Source organism: Mustelus asterias, chromosome 17, assembly GCF_964213995.1.
Source record: "Mustelus asterias chromosome 17, sMusAst1.hap1.1, whole genome shotgun sequence".
NCBI classification, from domain to species: domain Eukaryota; kingdom Metazoa; phylum Chordata; class Chondrichthyes; order Carcharhiniformes; family Triakidae; genus Mustelus; species Mustelus asterias.
The window spans coordinates 21,100,603-21,128,121 of NC_135817.1; the positions used below are offsets into that span (position 1 = coordinate 21,100,603).

At 42.9% G+C, this 27,519-nt stretch overlaps 1 protein-coding gene across 3 annotated transcripts in view; it reads right to left on the bottom strand.

Moving 5' to 3' along the window:
- Positions 1-616: 616 nt before the first annotated feature.
- Positions 617-27,519, bottom strand: part of LOC144506360 (cyclin-dependent kinase-like 5) — a 206,086-nt gene continuing 179,183 nt past the window's right edge. For 2 of the 3 annotated variants that reach the window (XM_078232368.1, XM_078232369.1), the window contains exons 17-19: positions 9,868-9,990; positions 8,119-8,229; positions 617-5,875 (exon numbers count right to left, since the gene is read on the bottom strand). In XM_078232368.1, coding sequence (XP_078088494.1) covers positions 5,489-5,875; positions 8,119-8,229; positions 9,868-9,990 — 621 coding nt within the window. In that variant the 3' untranslated portion in view covers positions 617-5,488. The remainder of the gene's footprint in view (positions 5,876-8,118; positions 8,230-9,867; positions 9,991-27,519) is intronic. The other variant, XM_078232370.1, reaches the window with a different exon arrangement.

Sequence of the window (27,519 nt, forward strand, 5' to 3'; positions counted from 1 at the left end):
GCAAAAAATTTCCAGGCCCTGCCTTCAACCTCCCCTGCACTCCGGTGGCTGCAGCTCCATAAAACTTATCTCCTTACTCCGGTTCTGACTTTTATACAGCAGTTGTAATCCCCGCCAGCGTGACATCATGCTAGGGTGGGGGGAGATGCTAGCAGGGCGGAGATTCTAGTTGTGGATCCACTAATTAGATGGTAAGGTGTGTAAATGTCTGTTACGCTGATTTTCAGCATGTATCCCTTGATGCTAAAAACTTAGGCTTGGAGACGTGCTCAGGGCTGGACGCCCAGCACGAATCGTGTGAATCGGCCGCCACTTGAATCTCCCAGCCCACTATGCTGAAAAATCAGTGCAGTGGGATGGGAGAATCGCCCCCAACATTTTAGTAAGATGCAATACAGTATTTTCCAGTTTTAACCTCAACCAATTAGATAGTAAGGTCTAATACTTTAAAGAAAAAAAATCAATTCAGTTGGATATAAATCAATCACATACCCTTGAATATCATTTTGTCCATAAACCAGAGTCTGTTTACGTATCCCACAATTAAGTGAGATTAGATTTTCCCACCCAACATATGATTAAACCTAAATATTAACAAAGTCAGGAACGCTCGTCATTTTAGTGCAAAAAATTTGCATTTTTATAAAGACGTGTTTACAAGATCCATTCAAAAATACATTGTGCTTAGTAAAAATTAACCAATTTCATGCCAATATTCAGTGACAACTCAAACAGTATGATTAAAATTTACAAAATAGCTGTACATACAGATGGAAAACACACCATAAAAGTTGAATATACAAACATATAAATGTTATATAAACAATTTACAAATGTTTTATACCTTAATTATTAAAAAAGGAAAAACTGCAATAGTGTAAAGAAAACAAAACATAAATACAACTATGGGACAAAACACAAACGTTGCCAAAGAATCCCAGAAAACGAGAAATTTTATACTTGAAAACATATGCACATTTCTTTAAAAAAAACTGCCTAAAATATAATTTGAATTGTGGCTATAGGCATAAAACACTTCTGAGAATTACATATATACTCTCAAGTCAACAGTTGTTTCCATGTTTTTGTACATCCGGGATATTATCCTAACAGAACTATATTCAATAGCAATTTATGTTTATTAGGTTTTCCCCATTAATATTATAAGCTCCCTAACAGCAATTTCTAACCCCTATAGATACGTATTAAGATCTAATAGAGAATACATCTGTTTTACACCCATACAAATCTGTGTGAAGTATTTAGATATGCATGCATGAAGCACAACTTTTTAGACAAATATATACATCAAACACTAATTACACCTGCTGGTTTATATTCTGCTGAATTATTTGGACCCTGGGTTTACACTACATCAATCACCATTGTATAAAAGCTGTTTTAAAAATGTGGCATAAAAATCAATTTAGTTGTTTTGTGCAACAACATTTTTCTGCAAGTTTTAACTCTGAAAACTGATATTTCCATATAAGATTTAATGAGAAAGTATGCAGACATTAAAAAAATGTAATACTGAAGGTAAAAGCAACAGTAAAATTTGAAACTTAAAATTCTGCAGAATATAGGAGCAGCCTGTTTCAAAATTAATGCCAGTTCTACATTTTAGCTGTTGGAGCTACTGAAATCGATAACTGATCTCAGATACTGAAACTAACCATCTGAGTCTTTGTGTGCAATGACATTTAAAAATACCAATATTATAAATCAAATAACTGATACTTTTCATAACATTAGAAAGCACATTTCAAAATGGGAATTTGGGTGAATGTTTGTTCACAAGGAGTGTAACTTCCCATCAATGGCAATGGTAGAAGTCACTCAATATCGGTTTACTGAAGATATTAAAATCTTCCTCTATACTGAATATCCTACCTCTTTAAAAAAATCATGTTCATCAATTGCTTTAATATATATGTTCCTTAAATGATTACTTATGTCTGCATCATTTTGAACTCATGATGCAGAGTATTTTGTGAAAGGTAAACTCAATGGGAAATCTAGGCAAAGTAACTAGCCAGATTATGTAATAATCTTGGAAGAACAATATGAGGCAGCAGCAGGAAGGACGAGAAAGCTTCAACTTTTTCAACTGCGAACTTATACCATATTCACAAAACAGTCGTGCCTGGAAAAGATGTTGATACAGAAGTTGCGAAAATCTCTCAAAATAAATCAGCAAGCTACCATTGAAAGAAATCTCGCAATATAGTGCAAATTTAGCTGCAAACGAGCAAGGCACTATTTTCATGGAAAAATATTGTGTAAAGTCGTTAGTTAAACATGCTTTGTGCAGGAAGTCTCTGCATGCCACAAATTTAGTGTCTTGTGCTAATAGAAAGTTTGAAACCCATACATAAATCTTTAAAAACTGAACTCACTTAAAGCTTGTTCAAATACCTACCATTATCTTTATTTTGAGATTACAACTTGAAGATCAAGTTCCCAAATGAGTTTGAAGTTATGAAATCATTAATATGAAATGGTAAGGATCAGGATGAAATTACAGGTCAAAACTCACTAACAAAGCCCATTTGTCATTTAGCTGGAACATCACCTTTTACTATTTCTTAAACAAAAACTGATACACATATGGTTCCAATGATACCTATTTATCAACTATCAACAGAGGTCACATTTTCATAACATTTGCTTGAAATCTGTTATGTAATTTGAGTTGCTGCTGACTCATCACTTTTTACTAATGGGCAAGTACAGGAAGTATATCACCTTGAAGGGTTTGTTACAGTGTACTAATGTGGTGGGGGTGGGGGGAGGGGGGGGGGCAGCAAGTTCGGATTCATTATCCTCTCCACATCTGTCACCGTCACTTGTGGTTACATGATTAAAAACCTTAATGACATATCAAGTACAAATTTCTGCATTCTTTCTTCTTCTATAAAGGTGAACACTTGATTTTGATCAGGTTAATATACAAATATATATATTTTTTAAGAAACCAGAATCATAAAATTTCCTAGATGAGTGTCATCAAAGTCATAATGCATTATTTTAAAATAACTGGCTTCATACATTATTGGAAAACCAAAATGTTTGGCATAGTTTATATAAGGTAACAGTTGTGATGGAGATATATAAAAAGGACTATACATGCAGAACGAAAATCAAATGATCACAAGCTCACAAATGGTTGATTACTATTGCAAATGCCCTGTGAATATTCGATGAACAAGTGTGATCTATTACATATCTGTCCTGCCATTCACCTAAATTGTATATTGAGAGAAAAATAGATGCCCAAAAGAAAAAAAAAATGACATGTACAGCTTTGGTGGTTGTTCCTGTGTTAACATTTAAACAAGGTGACAGGGTGTCCCAAACAGATAATTTAAAGTGAAAAGCAAATCCTTAGACTCTGCCTAAGATCTGAACTTAACTTCCTTATGAAAATCACAAAGCGTGACTTTGGTAATTTCTGCAAGAATTTTTGCATGATATAGGATGAGCTACCAATCTGCATAAGGTGCTAAGTGGTGTTTTACTTGCCCATTTGCAAGGCCAGAGTTAAACCAGAACATTGCACAAACCTGTAATTTCTCTTTTGGCCATTGTTTTCTCTTAAAAATATATATCTTTTTGTTTATGGGATCACTGCACAACAATGAAAAACAATCGGCACAAGATAAGGCACGGGCAAAAGATCCAGGTGTCAGATGCTGGAAATGCAAAATTACATGAAAACTGATATGTTCTAACACATGGGAACACAACCTACAAGATCAATATAAGCACAATGAATAATCCAGCAAAAGTACAATTTAGATGTGATATAATTTTCCTGTCACATGAAGAAAGTTTTGAGGGTGATGACTCATTTCTTCTGCCTGCTGGGCTTAAGTTCCTGCGGATAATTATATGTGTTACCAATAGCAAGAAGATGACATTCTCCTGCTTTGGTGAAGTGTCTCATTTCCACCAAAGATCATTTGGTCATTTGAAGGACACAATGGTAAGAGCACATGATATTCAGCATCCTCATAAATTTGAAAAACTACCAAGAAGTCTAGAACCCATTTGAGAAACCTATGCAGGATCCCCTGCTCGCCAACTTCATAGGAAACTCTTAATGAAGCAGCAACAGACTGATCCAGAGGGAAGATGGAAATTTCACATTTTAGGCTTTAGCTGTCACAGCAAAAAGGACTAAACTAATGACAACCTTAGTTTTGTTGCTGGCATATGGTCAGCCAACACTGTCCACAGCCACCATCAGTGAAGCACCTGGATATTCAAGCAGCACCCAAGTCCCAATATGTACAACTACTGTATCAATATATCCTCCCTTGGAAGCAAAAGATATACTTCTGCAGTAATATACAATCAAGCATAAAATTATTCAAGGGAAGGCGGAGATAAAGCAGATTTAGTACAGCTAAATAGGAGCCATAATGATAATGAATGATACAAAACAGAAGTAAAGATATAAAGACAGAAATCAACTTCTTTCAAGAATGCAATAACATTACAAAAAAATTATTTTCATCTGCTAAAAGACCTCAATGTTGCAAAATTGATTCCAGCTGTACTTCTGCAGTTTATATAATCTGAGTCTCAAGTGCATTAGAATCTTTATTCTCTGTACAATATACACGTAGTTCACTACTTACCATAACACATAGTAAACTAAAATTCAATATCCATACATATTCACCTGGATCAAGCCATATGATTTGATTGAAGCCTAGATTCCATCATTATCCAAAAGAATGAAAATGATATAATCGCAGTTGTATATACTGCAAAATAACAGGCCCAGTCTTGTTCCGACACTACATCTTGCACTAATGCATTGATGAACCACTTGAGGTTTACAATCCCGTAACAATTTGTAATTTGAGCTATTCTTATATATCATTTTCAGAAAGTACTTTGTACAGACTGTGTACATACAAAAAATAAAATCCTTTTATCAAACTCTGACAAGCTACTGACCACGCACCAAATATAATTACCAGTACAGGTATATTTGCTTAAATATCACTATTCATATGCCTAAATATAATGCAAGTTACAATAGCTATGAGGAAGAAACTGTACTAAATGCTAAAAAGCATCAGCAGCTTGTGAATACACTGTGCATTAAGTACATTGTAACATTGTGCTCTATGAAAACATGGATCTCAGGACAAATTCCAGACCCCCCAGCAATATACAAATATATTATTTATTATACTACAAACTGGTTAACTACTACAGAATAATCCCAACACTATGTGAATTGTGAGCTTTGTTAGAAATCATTGCGGATGTTTGCCATTGTTACATAGCTGCTTGATACCGTTTTGCAAAAATTTTCAAACAATTTAAAATAATTCTGCATATTGCAACACTGGCATAATTAAGATTAGTTTAAATGCTTACATTATATTGGTAATGTCTATTAAAGGGACCTGGCTATAAATCTGAAATAGGAGCCTGTTCATTTTTAGAATCATGGTATGAAATATGACTACAGTGCTGTTTCCTTTAAGTCGTTTAGATTTGGCATTCTGGAGCGTGCTGTTCTCGTTAAATGTAGCGAATGACCATTTTGACTTGATTTGGAAATCATCTGGTCAGAGTTCATTGTTCCATCAATTCCAGTCCTGCCACTTGGGAGCACATGCCAGATAGGCTCCATTTGCCCAGGTAGCTGAAAAGTTGATCTGGGTTTTGCCAGGGAATCTTGCCGTACATTGCTGCTCGGAGTCTGTCCCATTCCATGGATGCGACCCTCACCATGAGAAGATTTGATTGGTTGGTTTGGCAAGGGCTGAAATCGCACGTCTGAGGAAGTAGAGTGACTGAATGAAGTTGGGAGCTGCAGAAACTTTCGCAGCGATTTCAAAGGATGTTTCTGCAAAACATCAAAAAAACTTTTTCAAAGATTAGTAAAGCCAGTAACCAAGTTTTTTTTCCTTTTAGTCGAAATTCTTCTGCATAGTACAAAATAACTTTTACAGAGCTATATTTGAAGAGTGGAGCAAATATTTACATGAAAGTCGGTGCTGCAAAGGCAAAACTATTACAAAAAGAAAACCAAGCAAAGTATAGAAAACTGGGAGAAAAGAAAGTTTAGATAGGCTGAAGATACAACAGACAAACTTAGAAAGATAATAATGAATTTTCTGAACACTTAAAAGTTAAAGAACAGTCAGAGACAGAAAAAGTTATTCCATGCAAGATGTTGAATCAACACTGCTGCTGGGATTTTCCAGCCCTGTCATAACGCCCTGGAGCTTCAGTAAAAGCTTCAGTTGAAAGTCCATTCATTTTCATTGGGACCAGACAATCCGGGTGGCGGGCAGATCAAAAAATCCCACCCTGGGGGGGGGGGGGGCAGACTTCACACTGCTTTTCTCACCTGAGTTTTAAAGTTTATTTAAAAGTAGGTAAGTCGGTTTACATTAACACTGCACTGAAGTTACTGTGAAACTCCCCTAGTCGCCACACTCCAGCGTTTACCCGGGTACTGAGAGAGAATTTAGCATGGCCAATCCACCCAACCAACACTTAGAGTCATTGAGTCATAGAGGTTCACAACATGGAAACAGGCCCTCCGGCCAAACTTGTCCACGCTGCCCTTTTTTTAGCGACTAAGCTAGACCCAATTGCCTGCGTTTGGCCCATATCCCTCTTAGCCATCTTACCCATGTAACTGTCTAAACACTACCTCTGGCAGCTTGTTCCAGACACTCACCACCCTCTGTGTGAAAAAATTGACCCTCTGGACACTTTTGTATCTCTCCCCTCTCACCTTAAACCTATGCCCTCTAGTTTTAGCCTCCCCTACCTTTGAGAAAAGATATTGACTATCTATCTGATCTATGCTCCTCATTATTTATTTTATAGACCACTATAAGATCACCCCTAAGCCTCCTACGCTCCAGAGAAAAAAGTCCCAGTCTATCCAGCCACTTCTTTTGGAATGTGGGAGGAAATCAGAGGAAAGCCACGCAGACACGGGGAGAAGATGCAGACTCTGCACAGACGGTGATCTAAGCCGGGAATTGAACCCGGGTCCCTGGCGCTGTAAGGTAGCAGTGCTAACCACTGCGCCACCCGTATCTGATACTTCAAAAAATTAGAAAATTTCACCCAACGTCTCAGCTGTCACTGAAGAATGTGACAGTGGAAATGAAAGTATGCAAATGAAGGGGCTGAAAAAAATCAGATAAGTAGTACTGAAAAGTTTGATAGATATTAAAACTGAAAGAGGCACAAAATCCTGATGGTAGTCATCCCAAAATATGTTGAGAGGAAGTCAAAGATGAAGAAACAGACAGTCTGATGGCAGGACATTTGAAAAGTAAGTCATATCTAACAAATTTAATCAAGTTCTTTAACAAATAATAGACTGTATTGATGGAAAATTGCACAGCATGCTGATTTGATTTTATTGTCATGTACTGGGATACAGTGAAAAGTACTGTTTCCTACACACTATACAGGCAAAACACACTGTTCACAAAGTACATAGGGGAAAAGGAAAGGCGCAGAATATAATGTTGCGCTACAGGTAGAGTGAAGGGAAAGATCAGCTTAATATATTATAGGACGGTTCAAAAGACTGATGACAGCAGGGAAGAAGCTGTTTTTCAGTCTGTTGGTAATGTTTTCAGACTTTTGTTTTTTCCAATGGAAGAAGAGAGTATATGATGTGGATAAAGATTTGCAAAAGGAAACTAATAGAACTGTCTCATATGACAGCATTAAAGAATGTAGTAGTATGGATAGGAAGGTAGCTGACAAAGCAGTGGCTCCAGCTGGGAAGGATGTGATTCACTGTTCCCTTGAGATCTACATTGTTCCCCTGAGACCACACACACACATAATACATACATAAATACACACATAAAATGATTTGATTGGTCGACATAAAAAGGGAATGTGGTTGTGAGGAGTGTAAGCAACCTGAAAAGATACATAAATTTTAGAAGTATATAGGTAAGTTGATAAAGCTGAAAAAGTGCAAAAGGATACTCGGTAGAAAAAATGCCTAAACTTGAGAACATTCAACTGAATATATTTTAATTGGAATGAGTGATTGCAGAATTTTTCACAACACAGATTTAAAGGTCCATTGGGTAAATAAAATACCTGAGGCTGAACATCTGTCATCTTGTCTGGAGGCCAGTCTCTCCCTCTGTTTTGGCTGGACTGTATTGCCTTTTGTAATGCCAGGCGATCATGGCCATCACTACTAGGCATCTAAAATCAAAAGATGCATGTTAGCAAAGTAAAGCGAAACAAAATAATTTTTTGCCCTTTGATTCATCTTTAGTAAGGACATGCATTCTTTAGTATTTAGCTTGATCACAACTTGAAGACAGTGGAAGTCTGGCTAATGCAACAGATATACATAGATGGTATTCAAGATAATATGCCATTACATAGCTTTGACCTAAAGGTTGCCTTCATCTATATGGTGCTCATCAGAGGAGGCGATGCACAATTAAAATCTGAACAATTAGCAGAAACATTTATGTAAAGATTAACAACTTTTTGAGGAATGGCACGTAATAATCACACATTGTAAGAAATTACATGCTATAAAGGAATGCCTAAGTTGTTGCTGTGGATAAGTGATTAGAAAATAAGATATTTTTGTCTTGCTACAGATGTCCAGGAACCAATTAAACTACTTGGTAATCATTCTGTACTTTTAACAAAAAGAACACACAACTTGTGTTCCAATTCCATTAGATCCAGATCAGAAGTACAAATCCAGTAAACAATACTGTAGATTCATCTGCCATAATTGCTCAATCACAATATAACAAACTGCAACTGCACAAAAACTATTTAGTACTGAAAAAAAAATCTTTCAGGGAAATACATGGTATTGCTATGAATGAATGAACTCTTACATGGAGAAAAGATCAGCAGCAGTAAAAGTCTGTAGCAATGGAATCATAGAATGGTTACAATATAGGAGGCCAATCGGCCCATCATGTCGATGTGGTCTCTCTTAGTTTTCAGTTAATTATCCAATTCCCTTTTTAAAGCCATGATTGAATGCCACCACACTCTCAGCCAGCTCATTCCAGATCCTAACCATTGGTTGCCTAAATTTTTTTTTTTTTGCCAATCATCTAAAATCATCATCCTCTGGTTCTTGATCCTTCTACAAATTGGTCAGCTTTCCCCTATCTATTCTGTCCAAACCTCTCATTACTTTGAACGTTTTAATCAAATCCCCTGTCAACCATCTCCTCTCCAAGGAGAACAGCCCCATCTTCTACAATCTATCCATATCATTGAAGTTCCTCAAGCATGGAACCATTCTCCTGAATTCTTTCTGCACTCTAATGCTTTTATGTCCATGTGCAAAAGCACATGAATTCCACCTCAAACCCTTGACTAACCATAGAAAGTAGTTTTCTATCCATGTTCTGATGTTATATCTATTCAGCACAGCTTTCTGTCTATGTGGTCCAGCTAACAACTTTAGAGGTAGCCCCAAAATGGCCTCAAACTATATGCTTCAGATTTTTTTCTCCTCTAAAAAGCACCATAGCTAGACTATATGCATAATGCAGCATTTCCCGATCGCATGCCGCTGTGCCATGTTGCTGCTTTCCAAATTTGGAACCTGATTTTTGAACATGCTGTTAGTTCAATGGTAGTAAGAAAAAAAAGATTTCCTTTTTGCTCAGAAATAAAAATTGAGAACATATAGTTATGATCAAAGTTAAGCTCCTGAATACATTTCCAATATTAGTTAGGGATAGATTGGAAGACCCAAGCTTAAACCAATTTTCAAGAAATTTATACTCAGTATGTGCATGCTCTAGCATGGAAGCAGCATAGTTGTGTGTTAGGAATACAATATTTTAAAATTAATACCATGGGAAGATTGACTACAGGCAGTTCTCTTGAGGAACAGCTATGTTTTAAATGATTCTTTGCACTAAAAAGAGGAAAGAGGGATTTTCTGATAGTTGGATTTTCTCCATCGCTGTTTTCAGTCTGTAATATAAGATACAAGTATACCAAGTGCATAGATATTGCAATACAAGCAACTATATTTCAGTGCCTTAATTTTTATTGAATAGTTTTAATTACTCCAAATAATCACCAAAAAGACAATATTCAGAGACATTTTTCTGAAGTGCAGGTTTTATAGTAACAATGTTAGATTACCAATCATAGACGTGTCTATTCTCATTCTTTTAAGGACACTGTATTTTTGTGACATCAATTTGACCAGGTGACCTTCCTTAATCCAATGAGTGAAGCAACTTACCTAAAACTACACCTGTTGCTTTTTTAAATCTGGCTATAATAATAAGCATAGTTGACTTTGTTAGGATCCCAGACCAAAACCCCAAGGTATATCATGAAGCCAGACTAGGCGTCAACAATTTTTCTATTTTGACGTAAATGTGAGGAAAGGATGCTTTGCTCCAGTAACAAATTAGGGATCTTTTATTGAAACCAGCTTTATTCATAACACAGTTTAAGTATAACTCTGACAAAATGAAGCAGTTTAACTCTTAACCACCGAACAATCTTTAAACATGAAAAGAAAAAACTCTAATTTCTAACTTATCACTATTTCAGTTCCAAGTAAGCAACAGTCTTCCCACAACTTAAATACCACTTTAAATATAGTTAGCAAACCCAGGCATACTTGCTTTAAATTAGTGTAGAAAGTCCTGAAGCTGCAGGGAGACTTTGTGGAGAGAGACTTCTGTATTTAAACAGCTCCAGCACCAACTCTAAAATGAAAGAGAATCTGTTTCTCTGCTACAAGCCTAGCTCCTCCCATTAACCTAGTATCACATGATTCTGTACACCTAAACATTCATTCCATTTCTTTAATCCACCAATGAGTAATTATCCTGTTTTTGCAGCATCTGAGCTATATTCCCTCCAGACATACCGACTCTGTAGAAAAAAAACTGAACTTTAAAACATTCTACAGTAACACAAAATATATCAGTAACACAGTATCATCACAACTTACACAAACTAAAACAGATCTCTACTGAAAAAAAATTAGACAGAAGCTTTTAATTTTCCGGATGAGAAAAGCCACACCTAAAGTAGGCAATATGTTTTTCATAATTCATTTACCAATCAGAATATGCTATACTGCACAAGAAAAATCATTAGAATTCTCAAAAGATGCATATTCAAGCTTGCTTGGAACACTGAAGCATCATAGTAGATTCCTTGCAAAAGCAAGCAAACTGCTTGAAGTAGCTGCTCCGTATATATCACTCTGCTCATTGGTCAATGAGGGCGATGAGAAAAGATGTTGACATAACCTTGATGGTTCCTCTCTTAGAGAATAGAACAAGTTTTTTTTTAGTCCAATTACTGACTCTTATTCAGCTTTTAAGTTTTGTTGAAATAAGAAACAACCATTCAACCATTCCATCTAGAGGGAAAGCCAAAACATGAAAATGAAAAAAGTGGTGGAGAATTCCTAAGCCAAATGCAATTTAAAGCAAAACAGATATTGAATCTAACCACGGTCTTATTGACATGTCAATCCCCTTAACAGCAAGTTTTGCTTCGGGATTCATAACAAAACAGATGCCAAGTACTCATTTGGTACCTTAGTCATGTTCTCTGCTTTCACAAGGTGACATTTTTTGCCCTTAATCAGTTTGAATTTGATTATCCTTCTGTTCTTCATAAAAGCCTCTTATGTTATCTGCTTATCGTTTTACACATCAGTTTTCCTCTACATTTTCTAATACCTGGAATCATTTTGTTGCCAGTTTTTGTAACCCATCAAGGGCAATAAAATCCTTCCTGTGAATCAATCAGCCAAAATGAAACAGAGTAGTCCAAATCTGACCTATACTTACATAAATACAAATTCTTCTGATTTATTCTATATTCCACCCACCCATTTTTAACTATGGTTTGAAACCATTCTGATGGTTTTACAGATTTATTTACAATAACAGCTTCATTAGTACAAGTTCAAAATGGCTTTCCACATCACTCCTGAAAGGTGTATGCTGTAGGAAGACTATGCCAAAAAACCTTTTGTATGGCATTTTATTGATTGCCTTTTAGAAATCCAGGTATACTACATCTACTGGTTCCCCTTTATCTGCCCTATGAGTTACATCCTCAAAAGATTCTAATAATTTTGTCAAACAGGATTTCCCATTTGTAAAACCACATTGACTTTGCCAGATTTCTAAATACTGTGGTAAAATCCATTTTCTGTGCCCCCGTGGGCTAGATCAGCTAGCAGTCTGTTGAGATTGTAACATTTTAAGTAAAGGATATTATAATTTGTTCTTCTCCAGTAACAGGGGCAGAACCCTCTGAACATTACTTGATCAGTACAAGGATCTATTAACAGCAGTTCAGAGGCTTTCAGTTACTTTTCAGTCAGTCAGAGAGGATTTCCAGATAGGAGACAGAGATAGGCCAAGGAAAGGTCCCAAAGAGAGAACCCAGAGAGGTAAACCAAGGCAAGGGGACAGGAAGATATCCCAGGAAGAAAAAGAAAACTGGGGAATGAGCCACCAGGAGAAGGAAACCACAATTGGGAACCACTGGGAAGTGGAGCAAGGCGGTAAAAGTGCTGTGGTTGGTAGTCTTTAAGAAATGAGGGTTCAGGAGAAGCTCTGGAGATTTGAGAAAACAGCAGAAGGTTGGTGAATCCGTGCTGTGAGCCATCGTGGCAAAGATAATCTTTTGAAATAGTAGCGTTCTGCTCAGCGTGGCCGAAGAACTGAAGATGTGCTTGTGAGTAAGTAGTAGGGTGCAGACTCGGGAATCCAAGGGAATGGAATCTGAGGAGATAAGACTGAAACCCTGAGAGGTGAGCCATTATTGAGGCAGTCCAGCTCCATGAGAATTCCAAGGCTAGATTATTGGAGGTGAAGACTGGAAATCCTCTTGAGAGAGACAAGAGTTTCAACGAGATTAACTTGAGTGTTGACTAACATCAGGGTGGGTAGGTGAGAAATCTGTTTGATCTGTCTTGGTCACAATTGCTATTCAAATGCATAGTGTAGGTGTTAGATCACAGTTTGTCTGTTAAGTCACATTTACCTCATTTTAACCCTGAATGTTAGAGTACAAGAGATATTGCAAATTATTCTCTTTCTGACCTTGTATGATAAAGTTGACTTTGTTTTTTTCAGAAACCATGGAATCTTGGGGCTTTATCCTCTTAGTAAGTCTTGGCTCTCAAACATTTTGTCCTTGAAACAAAAATGTACTGCTCTCTAGCTGGATAGTGCCAAAAACATGAGTGTCTGCTCCAGGATCATAACATTGTTAAGACTTACTTAGGAAAAGATTCCAACATTTTCCCAATGACTGAAGTTTGACTAACTGGAGTTCCCTAATTTCTTCCTCTCTCTCCTTTCTTGAGGAGAAGAGTTACACTTGGACAGTACCGTGATTAGCATTGCTGCCTCACAGTACCAGGGACCCGGGTTCAATTCCGGTCTTGGGTGACTTTCGGTGTGGTTTTCGCACATTCTCCCCGTGTCTGTGTGAGTTTCCTCAAGATGCTCCGGTTTCCTCCCACAGTCTAAAGATGTGCAGGTTAGGTTGAGTGCCATGCCAAATTGACCCTTAGAGTCAGGGAGATTAGCAGGATAAATATTTGGGTAACAGTGGTAGGGCCTGGGTTGGATTGTTGTCGGTGCTTGATGGGCTAAATGGCTTCCTCATGTAAGGATTCTATGACTCACCAACTTCTAATCTGATGGGACCATTCCCAAATGCAAGGAATTTTGAAAAATCAGAGATGGCATATTCACTATCTCTTATAGAACCCTAGGGTGTAAATCATCAAATCCGAAAGATTTGTTTGATCTTAGACCCTTTAGTTTCTTCAATACTTTTTCACTACTGGTATTAATTACCTTAATTTCCTCACTCTTTTTAATAGCTAGGTTACCCTCTATTTCTGGTATGCATCTTGTGTCTTCTACTGTTGAAACGGTCACAAAATATTCGTTCAATGTGACGTCATTCCCCAAGATAATTTCTCCTGTCTCTCTTTCTAGGGAACCAATGTTTACTTCAACAAAAACAGAAAATGCTGGAAAAACTCAGCAGGTCTGACAGCATCGGTGGAGAGTCATTCTGACTCAAAATGTTGGCTCTATTCTCTCTCCATAGATGCTGTCAGACATGCTGAGTTCTTCCAGCATTTTCTGTTTTTGTTTCAGATTCCAACATACACTGTATTTTACCTTTATCTCAATGTTTACTTTAGCTACTCTCATCCTTTTTATACATTTGTAAAATCTCTTATAATCTGCTTTTATATCCCTGGCTTGTTTACTCCCCCCCACTGAGTCTTTGTTTTTCAATGGAATATATTTTCAACAGTCGCTTAACAAAGAGAATTACAACACAGGAACAGGCCCTTCGGCCCTCCAAGCCTGCACCGATCATGCTGCCCGACTTAACTAAAACCCCCTATCCCTCCATTCCCATCCTATTCATGTATTTGTAAAGATGCCCCTTAAAAGTCACTATCGTATCCGCTTCCACCACCTCCCCTGGCAGCGTGTTCCAGGCACCCACCACCCTCTGTGTAAAGATCCTGCCTCATACATCTCCTTTAAACCTTGCCCCTCACACCTTAAACCTATGCCCCTTAGTAATTGTGGTGCACAACTTAAAGTATTACTGAAAAAAAAGAGATATGCTGTTTAAACTTTTCATTCATGATTTATCAGTGCAGAATCACAAGAATACCAAGGGAATGACTCTCCCAGCCCACTGTGCTACTAAAGCAGCGCAGCGGGCTGGGAGACTTAATCGGAGGCCGTGTAGCGAGCTTCCTGCTGGGCACCATGGCCGCCGGATTTCCGGTGTGGAGCTGAATAGGTTATACTAATGAGCACTGGCTGTCCTGTCTGGAGACGGTACACATCTCTTTGGCCTATGCTTGGTGCTCCCTCCACTCGCGTTGTCTGTATCTTTGCGACCTGGTTGGCTGGGGAGATTCGCATTCTAATCAGTATTCTGTGACTTGATTTTGTGTCTCTGTATGCCCTGTTTGGGGGCAGATTTCCACTCCATCTGGCGGGGGAGCAGCGCTCCGAAGGCTGGTGGCATTTGCTGCCGGGTAGGCCTGTTGGACTTTAACCTGGTGTTGTTAAAACTCTTACTGTGTTTACCCCAGTCCAACACTGGCATCTCCACATTATCTCATAGAAGACAGAGGGTGGTGGTGGATGGAAAATGTTCAGACTGGAGACCAGTTACCAGCGGTGTACCACAGGGACCAGTGCTGGGTCCTCTGCTATTTGTGATTTTTATCAATGACTTGGAGGAGGGGACTGAAGCGTGGGTCAGTAAATCTGCTGATGACACCAAGATTGGTGGAGTAGTGGATGAGGTGGAGGGCTGTTGTAGGCTGCAAAGAGACATTGATAGGATGCAGAGCTGGGCTGAAAAATGGCAGATGGAGTTTAACCCTGATAAGCGCGAGGTGATTCATTTAGGGAGGACAAATTTGAATGCGGATTACAGGGTCAACGGCAGGGTTCTGAGGAATGTGGAGGAACAGAGAGATCTTGGGGTTCATATCCACAGATCTCTGAAAGTTGCCACTCAAGTGGATAGAGCCGTGAAGAAGGCCTATAGTGCGTTAGCGTTTATTAACAAGGGGTTTGAGTTTAAGAGCCGTGGGGTTATGCTGCAACTGTACAGGACCTTGGTGAGACCACATTTGGAATATTGTGTGCAGTTCTGGTCACCTCACTATAAGAAGGACGTGGAAGCATTGGAAAGAGTGCAAAGGAGATTTACCAGGATGCTGCCTGGTTTGGAGGGTAGGTCTTATGAAGAAAGGTTGAGGGAGCTAGGGCTTTTCTCTTTAGAGCGAAGGAGGATGAGAGGCGACTTAATAGAGGTTTATAAGATGATGAGGGGGATAGATAGAGTGGACGTTCAGAGACTATTTCCTCGGGTGGATGGAGCTGTTACTAGGGGGCATAACTATAAGGTTCATGGTGGGAGATATAGGAGGGATGTCCGAGGTAGGTTCTTTACTCAGAGAGTGGTTGGGGTGTGGAATGGACTGCCTGCTGTGATAGTGGAGTCGGACACTTTTGGAACTTTCAAGCGGTTATTGGATAGGCACATGGAGCACACCAGAATGATAGGGAGTGGGATAGCTTGGTCTTGGTTTCAGACAAAGCTCGGCACAACATTGAGGGCCGAAGGGCCTGTACTGTGCTGTACTGTTCTATGTAATGAGGACTTAAATATCATTAGCGGGCCCATGGCTTAAGTCTCCGGGCCCGCAAGCCTCTCCCCCCACCCAGCCAGGAGTGTTTCACTCCAGCAGGGTTTACAACAGCTCCCCACTAGCGGGGAGCTGGTAGTCTGACCTTACTGGAGTGAAGGGGGGGGGTCATGGAGGCTCCCCAGAGGGTTGGAGGTAGGGAGGTGCCCCCTGGGCATTGCCAGCTTGGCAGTGCCAGCTTGGCCTCCGGCACTGCCCAAGAGGCAAAATGGCAATGCCCAGGAAGCATCCTGGCACTGCGCATTGGGCATCAGGCAGTGCCATGGGAGCAGGACCAGATTGGGGGGGGGCCTAAAGGGAGTGGGGCCTCTGGGTGGTGAGATCGATGAGGTTGCAGTTCCTGTTGCCATTCTGCACTTGGTGGTGACAGAGGGAGGGTGGCCAGTGATCAGGGCTGGCCATCGGGGTGTGGATCAGGGGATCGGGACTGCCGGAGGAGGGGTGGGGTAGTTGGGGCTGGCCTGGACACGTCCGGGAGCCCAATGATCGGCGAAGGGGGGGGGTGGGGTCAGAGGGGCAGTGCGATCGGGAGGCCGGCAGTGCGGAGCTACTGCACATGTGCTGATCTCAGTGCTGACACATCAGCACATGCGCAGCGGCCCACTCAGCACTATGCTGTTGGCCTCTCCAGCGGGAACAGACCCCACCCACAGATTTTTAGCCTGATTCACGCTAGGGCATTCTGTGGTGCAGAGTGTGGGAGATTCATTTTGAAAGTTCCGCTGAAAAAAACAGTGGGATTTACTCCAATTTATATGTGATTCGACACTTAAAATTTTGGGGGGAGAATCGCACCCCAAATCTGAAAGGGAACAAGTTATACTACATAAGAGGGTGCTGATTTATTGGCAAGCAAGCACAAGAAAATATTTTTTAACATATAAATTTAGGGAGGTATTTTCGTTGAATATTTTGGTTATTTACTGTTTATTTACCGCCATACCTTTCCTAATCAATCAGCCAGTTCTCCCTTCATATCTATGTCAATAGCTTTGATTACATTTAAGATCCTTATTTTGATCCGTATTTTGTGACTGGACTTTGCCACTTTCAAATTTAACATGGATTTCAATGGCATTATGATCATTATTTCCCAGTGGACCTTTTACTATAATATTACTAATTAACCCTACTTCATTACACAATAATAGATCTAAGATACTTAATCCCTAGTCGGTTTCACAATGTAATGCTGCAGGAAATTGTCAAAATATTGTAAAAATTCATCTTCCAGACTACCCTTGCCAATTTAATTGTTCTAGACTCAATGATGATTGAAGTCCTTCACAATTATTACATTGCTTTTGTTACGACCTTCAATTATAACTTGTTTAATGCCCTGTCCAACTTATGACACATATGAATAAGCAAATATGAAATTTTGCATTGCCTTTTCGAAAAGCAAAATAAACCTGCAACCATTGCAACAAAAATACACCAAAATATAATGCCCCAGTCGCAACATATGGTTAAGAATGGTAAGAACGGGTACAGACAAGAACGTGAAAAATCACCAGACCAAAATCACAGCATATAAATGCAAACTTCTAAAGTAAAATAATCTGATCCCCACCTTCACTGTCCCCACTAAAGAATTAGCAGTTTGCGTGTGAAAGTCAAGTAATGCAAGGGGAAAAAAAATGAAGGCTGCAATTCTCCCGAATTGCGAATAAGTGCCCACACCAGCGGGAAAGCGAGAGTGTTTCCTGCTGACGCTACCAGCAATCTGCAGTCGCAATTCAAAATATGTTAATGGGTCAGTTCTTCCCCCAAGTATTTTCGACTTTCCAATGCCTGGTGCCTGATTTGCTGCAGTTGGGATTCAGCTGTTAGCCCTCGACAGGCGGGAGCAGTATTTCAGTGCTCCCTTCAGCAGCTCTCTCAGTTTAGGGGTGGCACGGTGGCTTGCACTGCTGCCTCACAGCGCCAGGGACCCGGGTTCGATTCCCAGCTTGGGTCACTGTGTGGCATCTGCACGTTCTCCGTGTCTGTGTTGGGTTCCTCCCACAGTCCAAAAGACGTGCTGGTTAGATGCATTGGCCACGCTAAATTCCCCCTCAGTGTACCCGAACAGGCACTGGAGTGTGGCAACTAGAGGATTTTCACAGTAACTTCATTACAGTGTTAATGTAATCCTACTTGTGATACTAATAAATAAACTTTAAAACTTTAAACTTCATAAACTTAAATATGGCTGGGAAAAGATTGTCACCCAGATTCCTCGCGTCGGAAGTAGATAGGATGCTCAACGCTGTGAACAAAGAACAAAGAACAGTACAGCACAGGAAACAGGCCCTTCGGCCCTCCAAGCCTGTGCCGCTCCTTGGTCCAACTAGACCAATCGTTTGTATCCCTCCATTCCCAGGCTGCTCATGTGACTATCCAGGTAAGTCTTAAACGATGTCAGCGTGCCTGCCTCCACCACCCTACTTGGCAGCGCATTCCAGGCCCCCACCACCCTCTGTGTAAAAAAACGTCCCTCTGATGTCTGAGTTATACTTCGCCCCTCTCAGCTTGAGCCCGTGACCCCTCGTGATCGTCACCTCCGACCTGGGAAAAAGCTTCCCACTGTTCACCCTATCTAATCCCTTCATAATCTTGTACACCTCTATTAGATCTCCCCTCATTCTCCGTCTTTCCAAGGAGAACAACCCCAGTCTACCCAATCTCTCCTCATAGCTAAGACCCTCCATACCAGGCAACATCCTGGTAAACCTTCTCTGCACTCTCTCTAACACCTCCACGTCCTTCTGGTAGTGCGGCGACCAGAACTGGACGCAGTACTCCAAATGTGGCCTAACCAGCGTTCTATACAGCTGCATCATCAGACTCCAGCTTTTATACTCTATACCCCGTCCTATAAAGGCAAGCATACCATATGTCTTCTTCACCACCTTCTCCACCTGTGTTGCCACCTTCAAGGATTTGTGGACTTGCACACCTAGGTCCCTCTGTGTTTCTATACTCCTGATGACTCTGCCATTTATTGTATAACTCCTCCCTACATTATTTCTTCCAAAATGCATCACTTCGCATTTATCCGGATTAAACTCCATCTGCCACCTCTCCGCCCAATTTTCCAGCCTATCTATATCCTGCTGTATTGCCCGACAATGCTCTTCGCTATCCGCAATTCCAGCCATCTTCGTGTCATCCGCAAACTTGCTGATAACACCAGTTACACCTTCTTCCAAATCATTTATATATATCACAAATAGCAGAGGTCCCAGTACAGAGCCCTGCGGAACACCACTGGTCACAGACCTCCAGCCGGAAAAAGACCCTTCGACCACTACCCTCTGTCTCCTATGGCCAAGCCAGTTCTCCACCCATCTAGCCACTTCTCCTTGTATCCCATGAGCCTTAACCTTCTTAACCAACCTGCCATGTGGGACTTTGTCAAATGCCTTACTGAAATCCATATAGACGATATGGATCCTGTGGAAGAGGGCGGCCACCCTCTCGCCAGGAGATGGCAGGGGGTGCCATCAGCCAAGATAATGAAGGCATGGGAAATGGTGGTCGAGGCAGTCAGCACAAGAAGTTTCACCAGGAGGGTTGGCATACAATGCTGCAAGAAGGTAAAGGACTTGCTCTGGTCTGCAAGGGTAGGGCGGAATGGTGACACAGTGCTTAGCACTGCTGCCTCACAGCACCAGGGATCTGGGTTCAATTCTGGCCTTGGGTGAGTGTGTGTGTGTGGATGGTAGCCATGATGTGGAGATGCCGGTGTTGGACTGGGGTAAGCACAGTAAGAAGTCTCACAACACCAGGTTAAAGTCCAACAGGTTTATTTGGTAGCACAAGCTTTCGGAGTGTCGCTCCTTCTTCAGGTGAGTGAGGAGCTGTGTTCACAAAAACAGGGCATATAGAGACACAGACTCAATTTACAAGATAATGGTTGGAATGCGAATCTTTACAGGTAATCAAGTCTTAAAGGTACAGACAATGTGAGTGGAGAGAGGGTTAAGCACAGGTTAAAAAGATGTGTATTGTCTCCAGCCAGGACAGTTAATGAGATTTTGCAAGCCCAGGCAAGTCGTGGGGGTTACAGATAGTGTGACATGAACCCAAGATCCCGTTGAGGCCGTCATCATGTGTGCAGAACGTGGCTATCAGTTTCTGCTCAGCAATTCTGCGTTGTCATCTGCCTTGGAGAATCGGTTGCATTCTTGGACACATGCATCTCCATCAAGGATGATCACCTCAGCATTTCACTGTACCGCAAGTCCACGGATAACTTCACGATGTTCCACTTCTCCAGCTTCCATCCTAAACACGTTAAAGAAGCCGTCGCGTACGGACAAGCTCTCCATATACACAGGATCTGCTCAGATGAGGAGGATCGCAACTGACACCTACAGACGCTGAAAGACGCCCTCATAAGAACAGGATGTGGCACTCAACTCATCGATTGACAGTTCCGACGCGCCACAGTGAAAAACCTCCTCAGAAGACAAACACGGGACACAGTGGACAGAGTACCCTTCATTGTCCAGTACTTCCTGAAGTGGAGAAACTACGACATCTTCTTCGAAGCCTTCAACATGTCATCGATGAAGACGAACATCTCGCCAAGGCCATCCCCATACCCCCAATTCTTGCCTTCAAACAACCGCACAACCTCAAACAGACCATTGTCTGCAGCAAACTACCCAGCCTTCAGGAGAACAGTGACCACGACACCACACAACCCTGCCACAGCAACCTCTGCAAGACGTGCCGGATCATTGACACGGATACCATCATCTCACGTGAGAACACCATCCACCAGGTACACAGTACATACTCTTGTGACTCAGGATTGTCTACCTGATACGCTGCAGGAAAAGATGTCCCGAGGTATGGTACATTGGGAAAACCATGCAGACGCTACGACAACAGATGAACGGACACCGCTCAACAATCACCAGGCAGGAATGTTCCCTTCCTGTCGGGGAGCACTTCAGCAGTCACGGGCATTCAGCCTCTGATCTTCGGGTAAGTGTTCTTCACGACACACGACAACACAGAATCGCTGAGCAGAAACTGATAGCCAAGTTCCGCACATGAGGGTGGCCTCAACCGGATCTTGGGTTCATGTCACACTATCTGTAATCCCCACGACTTGCCTGGGCTTGCAAAATCTCACTAACTGTCCTGGCTGGAGACAATACACACCTCTTTAACCTGTGCGCCACTCACATTGTCTGTACCTTTAAGACGTGATTACCTGTAAAGACTCGCATTCCAACCATTATCTTGTAAATTGAGTTTGTGTCTATATATTTGTTTGTTTGTGAACACAGCTCCTCACTTACCTGAAGAAGGAGCGACACTCTGAAAGCTTGTGCTATCAAATAAACCTGCTGGACTTTAACCTGGTGTTGTGAGACTTCTTACTGTGTGTGTGGAGTTTGCACGTTCTCTCTGTGTGGGTTTCTTTCGGGTGCTCCGGTTTCTCCCACAGTCCAAAGATGTGCAGGTTTAGGTTGATTGTCCATGCTAAATTGCCCCTTGTTGTTAGGGGACTAGCAGGGTAAATACATGGTGTTATGGGGATAAGGCCTGGGGAGGATTGTTGTCGGTGCAGGCTTGATGGGCCAAATGGCCTCCTGCAGCACTGCAGGGGTTCTATGATTTTAGGAGTGCCACTTCCTTCTCCTAGAATCACATATGTCCCTAATCTCTACCGTCTCACTTAAAACCCCCTCAACCCCACTGCACCAACTTCTAACATTGTCCCCATCTGATTACTACACCTCCACCCCCCCACACCTCCCAAGCCCGCAGTCCACATCATACTATCATACTCCTGATTGGACTGGCCCCATGCCCACGCAAACCACCAGCTATCAGCCTCCCCCACTCCTTGAACTCCCCAGCCTAGTCAGGCCAACTTCTCACTCTACCATCTTTGTGTTTCCATGGACAAAAATTGCCTTCAACAAGAGGGAGCAGGTGAAGATGGGTGGGGGCATCCCCAAGATATGAGTCCTCACCCCCTCTGAGGAGAGGGTCCTGGAAATTGCGAGCGAGACACTGGAGCGATTTGTCGCTGACTGTGAAGTCAGCAGGCCCAAGGCAAGTAAGAGCCCAAAGCACCCTGATCCAGATGACCTTTCTCAAGTGAATCCATCATCCTCCGCACCCCTGACATCTCCACCAGCTGACCCCATGTCCCTTGTCTTGCAGGATCTCCACTGTTTGAGGCTTGGCCATCCAGGGTTGCATTCCACCTTTCCGAGCACCCTTCCGAGTACCCTGGACCACAGCTCCAGGGAGAACACAGACATACCGTTACTGCATTCACCAGCACCAAGCAACAGTGCAGACACTCACCTTGATGGGAAACGTTCATGGACAGGCTTCTGGGTCATTCTCTGATGAGTACCACACTGCTGCAATTGCACATCAGGTAGAGGCTGGAACATCTAAGGAAGTGGCCAGTCGGAGGACTGATGGCTCCCCAAGAACTACTGGCCCTAAAATAGATGTCACGTTTCTGAAATCGTTCATCCCAGTCATGGTCAATGTGCAAACGCAGAGCCAGGCATTACAGGATAGGGTGTTGGTGACCTTCCAGCAGATGCAGACACAACTGGAGTCAGGCAGCCTCATCTCGCAGGAGATGGTACCAGGCCAACACTGCAAATTGTTTAGGCTGAAGGCATTGGAACCATGGTGCAGACAATGGGCTGGCAGTGCTGGATGACAGAGAGGCTTCTGGAGGTCACTCCAGCTGCCCCTCCGTCCCATGGAATGACACAGGGGTCAACGAGCACCCAGAGAGAGGAGGAATTGCTGGAGCCCCGTCTGGGGCCTTCAACCACGAAGATTCAGGCCGTGCAGTTGGTGTCTCAGTGAGGGAGTGCTGCTCGGGCTGCAGTAGAGTGTGACAGTTGGTGTCTCACTGTGGGAGTGCTGCTCGGGCTGCAGTGGAGAGTGACAGTTGGTGTCTCACTGTGGGAGTGCTGCTCGGGCTGCAGTAGAGTGTGACAGTTGGTGTCTCACTGTGGGAGTGCTGCTCGGGCTGCAGTAGAGTAATTAATTTATTTAATTATTTTTCAGTTCAATTAGTGAAAAAAATCGGAGGTTTTTTTTTTCTAAACAGGAAATAGGCCCAGCAGCAGCCTGGGAAGATTTTGGAGGGTTTAAAAGTAGGCCGCACCTTTGAGCGGGCAGCGTCGTTAGCGGGCAGTGGAGTGAGCAGGGGACAGAGTGAGAGCTAAAAGGGCTTTGGCTCACAGGGCTTCGGCGAGGAAGGTTGTTTGTTTGTTTTTCTTCGGTTACACCCCCTTTTTGTTTTATCCCCAAAACTAAAAAGGACATGGCTGGTATGAGTGGGAGGCCAGTATACTGCATTCGGTGTGGGATGTGGGAGTTCCTGGAGACAACTTGCCTCCCGGAAGTCCATATCTGTGCCAGATGTGTGGAACTGCATCTCCTGAAGGATCGTGTAAGGGAGCTGGAGCTGAGGCTCGATGAACTCAGTTTAGTTAGGGAAAATGAGAGAGTAATAGATAAAAGTTATAGTCAGGTAGTGACACCAGGGTCTCGGAAGGAAGACACGTGGGTCACGGTTAGGAGGGGTAATAGTCAGAAGGGTGATGTGCCAGAAAGCACCCCAGTGGCAGTCTCCCATAAGAGAAAGGGATGGGCAACAGATGGGAGAAGGGAAGGGAGTGAGCAGTCTGTGGAGGGATCCCCTGTGGTTGTCCCCCTCCACAATAGGTATATCGTTTTGGATTCTGTGGAGGGGGATGACCCTCCAGGGGTAAGCCACGAGGACCAGATCGCCTCCACGGGGACAGGCTCAGGGGTCCGGAAGGGAAAGAAGGGGTTTAGGAGAGCGATAGTTGTGGGGGACGCAATAGTTAGAGACACGGACAGGCGCTTCTGTGGGACTGAACGAGAATCCAGGATGGTAGTCTGCCTCCCTGGTGCCGGGGTACTGGATGTCTCCGAGAGGGTAGGAAGCATATTTAAAAGGGAAGGTAGTCAAACGGATGTGATTGTACACATTGGGGGAAATGATGTAGGTAGGAAGAGCAGGGGGGTCATACGAGAGAAATTCAGGGAGTTGGGTGCTAGGCTAAAAAGTAAGACCTCCAGTGTAGCAATCTCTGGACTGCTCCCGGTGCCTAGTGCAAGTGAGGCTCGGAACAGGGAGATTCTACAGTTGAACGCGTGGCTAAAGGAGTGGTGCAAGAGGGAGGGTTTTAAATTCATAGATAACTGGGAAATCTTCAAGTCAGGATGGCAACTGTACAGAAAGGATGGGTTACACCTTAACTGGAAGGGAGCAAATATCCTGGCTGGGAGTTTTGCTCGAGTGTTTCGGCAGGATTTAAACTAGTGTGGCAGGGGGGTGGGGAACAAAACAGGAGGTCAGTAAATACTGAGGCTGGGGTCGAGCTGGGGGCCAGGGCAAGGCTAGCTAAGAAGAGGAGCACTCTGGAGGAGGAGGACCTGACTGGGCCTGGAGGTCTGGAGTGCATCTGCTTCAATGCGAGGAGTGTAACGGGTAAAACAGACGAACTTAGGGCCTTAATGCTTGTGCGGAATTTGGATGTGGTTGCGGTGACGGAAACTTGGTTAAAAGAAGGACAGGACTGGCAGCTGAATATTCCGGGGTATCAGTGTTTTAGGCGAGACAGAGGAGGGGCTAAAAAAGGTGGGGGAGTAGCGATATTAGTTAAGGAGCATATTACCGCGGTGCAGAGGGTAGACAACTTAGAGGGGTCATGTACTGAGTCGCTGTGGGTGGAACTCAGAAACAGGAAGGGTGCAGTCACTATGCTGGGGGTGTACTACAGACCACCCAACAGCCCACGGGAAGTGGAGGAAAGGATATGTCAGGAGATTCTGAATAGGTGCAGAAAACATAGGGTTGTTGTAGTGGGGGACTTTAATTTCCCTGGCACAGACTGGAAAGTGCTTAGAGCTGGGGGACCGGACGGGGAGGAATTTGTAAAATGCGTACTGGAAGGTTCTTTGGAACAGTATGTAGATAGCCCGACTAGAGAGGGGGCTATACTGGACCTAGTTCTGGGAAATGAGCCCGGTCAGGTCGTCAAAGTTTCGGTAGGGGAACATGTGGCAAATAGTGACCACAACTCTGTTAACTTTAGGATAGTAATGGACAAGGATGAGTGCTGTCCTAAGGGCAGGGTGCTAAATTGGGGGAAGGCTGACTATAGCCGGATTAGGCAGGAATTGGTGGATGTTGATTGGGAGAGGATGTTCGAGGGTAAGTCCGCGTCTGGCATGTGGGAGTCTTTTAAGGAACTATTGATAAGGCTGCAGGATAGGCATGTGCCTGTAAAAAGGAAAGATAGGAAAGGTAGGATTCGAGAGCCGTGGATAACCAGGGAAATTGAGGATCTGATTAAAATGAAAAGGGAGGCATACGTTAAGTCCAGGCAACTGAAAACAGATGGAGCTCTGGAGGAATACAGAGAGAGTAGGAAAGATCTCAAACGGGGAGTTAGAAGGGCAAAAAGAGGGCACGAGATGTTCTTGGCAGGCAGGATTAAGGAGAATCCTAAGGCATTCTATTCATACGTTAGGAACAAAAGAGTTGTCAGGGAGAAAATCGGACCTCTCAGGGACAAAGGAGGGGAATTATGCTTAGAACCCAAGGGAATAGGGGAGATCCTAAATGAATACTTTGCATCGGTATTCAGGAAGGAGAGGGGCGTGTTAACCGGGAGTGTCTCGGAGGGAGGTGTTGACCCGTTAGAGAAAATCTCCATTACGAGAGAGGAAGTGTTAGGTTTTTTAGGGAACATTAAAACTGACAAAGCCCCAGGGCCTGATGGCATCTATCCTCGACTGCTCAGGGAGACGAGAGAGGAAATTGCTGGGCCTCTGACGGAAATCTTTGTCGCTTCTTTGGACACGGGTGAGGTCCCTGAGGATTGGAGGATAGCGAATGTGGTCCCGTTGTTTAAGAAGGGTAGCAGGGATAACCCAGGAAATTATAGGCCGGTGAGCTTGACGTCCGTGGTAGGGAAGTTGTTGGAGAGGATTCTTAGAGACAGGATGTATGTGCATTTAGAACGGAACAATCTCATTCGTGACAGACAGCATGGTTTTGTAAGAGGGAGGTCGTGCCTTACAAATTTGGTGGAGTTTTTTGAGGAAGTGACAAAAACGGTTGATGAAGGAAGGGCCGTGGATGTCGTCCATATGGATTTCAGTAAGGCATTTGACAAAGTCCCACATGACAGGTTGGTTAAGAAGGTTAAGGCTCATGGGATACAAGGAGAAGTGGCTCGATGGGTGGAGAACTGGCTTGGCCATAGGAGACAGAGGGTAGTGGTCGAAGGGTCTTTTTCCGGCTGGAGGTCTGTGACCAGTGGTGTTCCGCAGGGCTCTGTACTGGGACCTCTGCTATTTGTGATATATATAAATGATTTGGAAGAAGGTGTAACTGGTGTAATCAGCAAGTTTGCAGATGACACAAAGATGGCTGGAATTGCGGATAGCGAAGAGCATTGTCGGGCAATACAGCAGGATATAGATAGGCTGGAAAATTGGGCGGAGAGGTGGCAGATGGAATTTAATCCGGATAAATGCGAAGTGATGCATTTTGGAAGAAATAATGTAGGGAGGAGTTATGCAATAAATGGCAGAGTCATCAGGAGTATAGAAACACAGAGGGACCTAGGTGTGCAAGTCCACAAATCCTTGAAGGTGGCAACACAGGTGGAGAAGGTGGTGAAGAAGGCATATGGTATGCTTGCCTTTATAGGACGGGGTATAGAGTATAAAAGCTGGAGTCTGATGATGCAGCTGTATAGAACGCTGGTTAGGCCGCATTTGGAGTACTGCGTCCAGTTCTGGTTGCCGCACTACCAGAAGGACGTGGAGGCATTGGAGAGAGTGCAGAGAAGGTTTACCAGGATGTTGCCTGGTATGGAGGGTCTTAGCTATGAGGAGAGATTGGGTAGACTGGGGTTGTTCTCCTTGGAAAGACGGAGAATGAGGGGAGATCTAATAGAGGTATACAAGATTATGAAGGGTATAGATAGGGTGAACAGTGGGAAGCTTTTTCCCAGGTCGGAGGTGACGATCACGAGGGGTCACGGGCTCAAGCTGAGAGGGGCGAAGTATAACTCAGACATCAGAGGGACGTTTTTTACACAGAGGGTGGTGGGGGCCTGGAATGCGCTGCCAAGTAGGGTGGTGGAGGCAGGCACGCTGACATCGTTTAAGACTTACCTGGATAGTCACATGAGCAGCCTGGGAATGGAGGG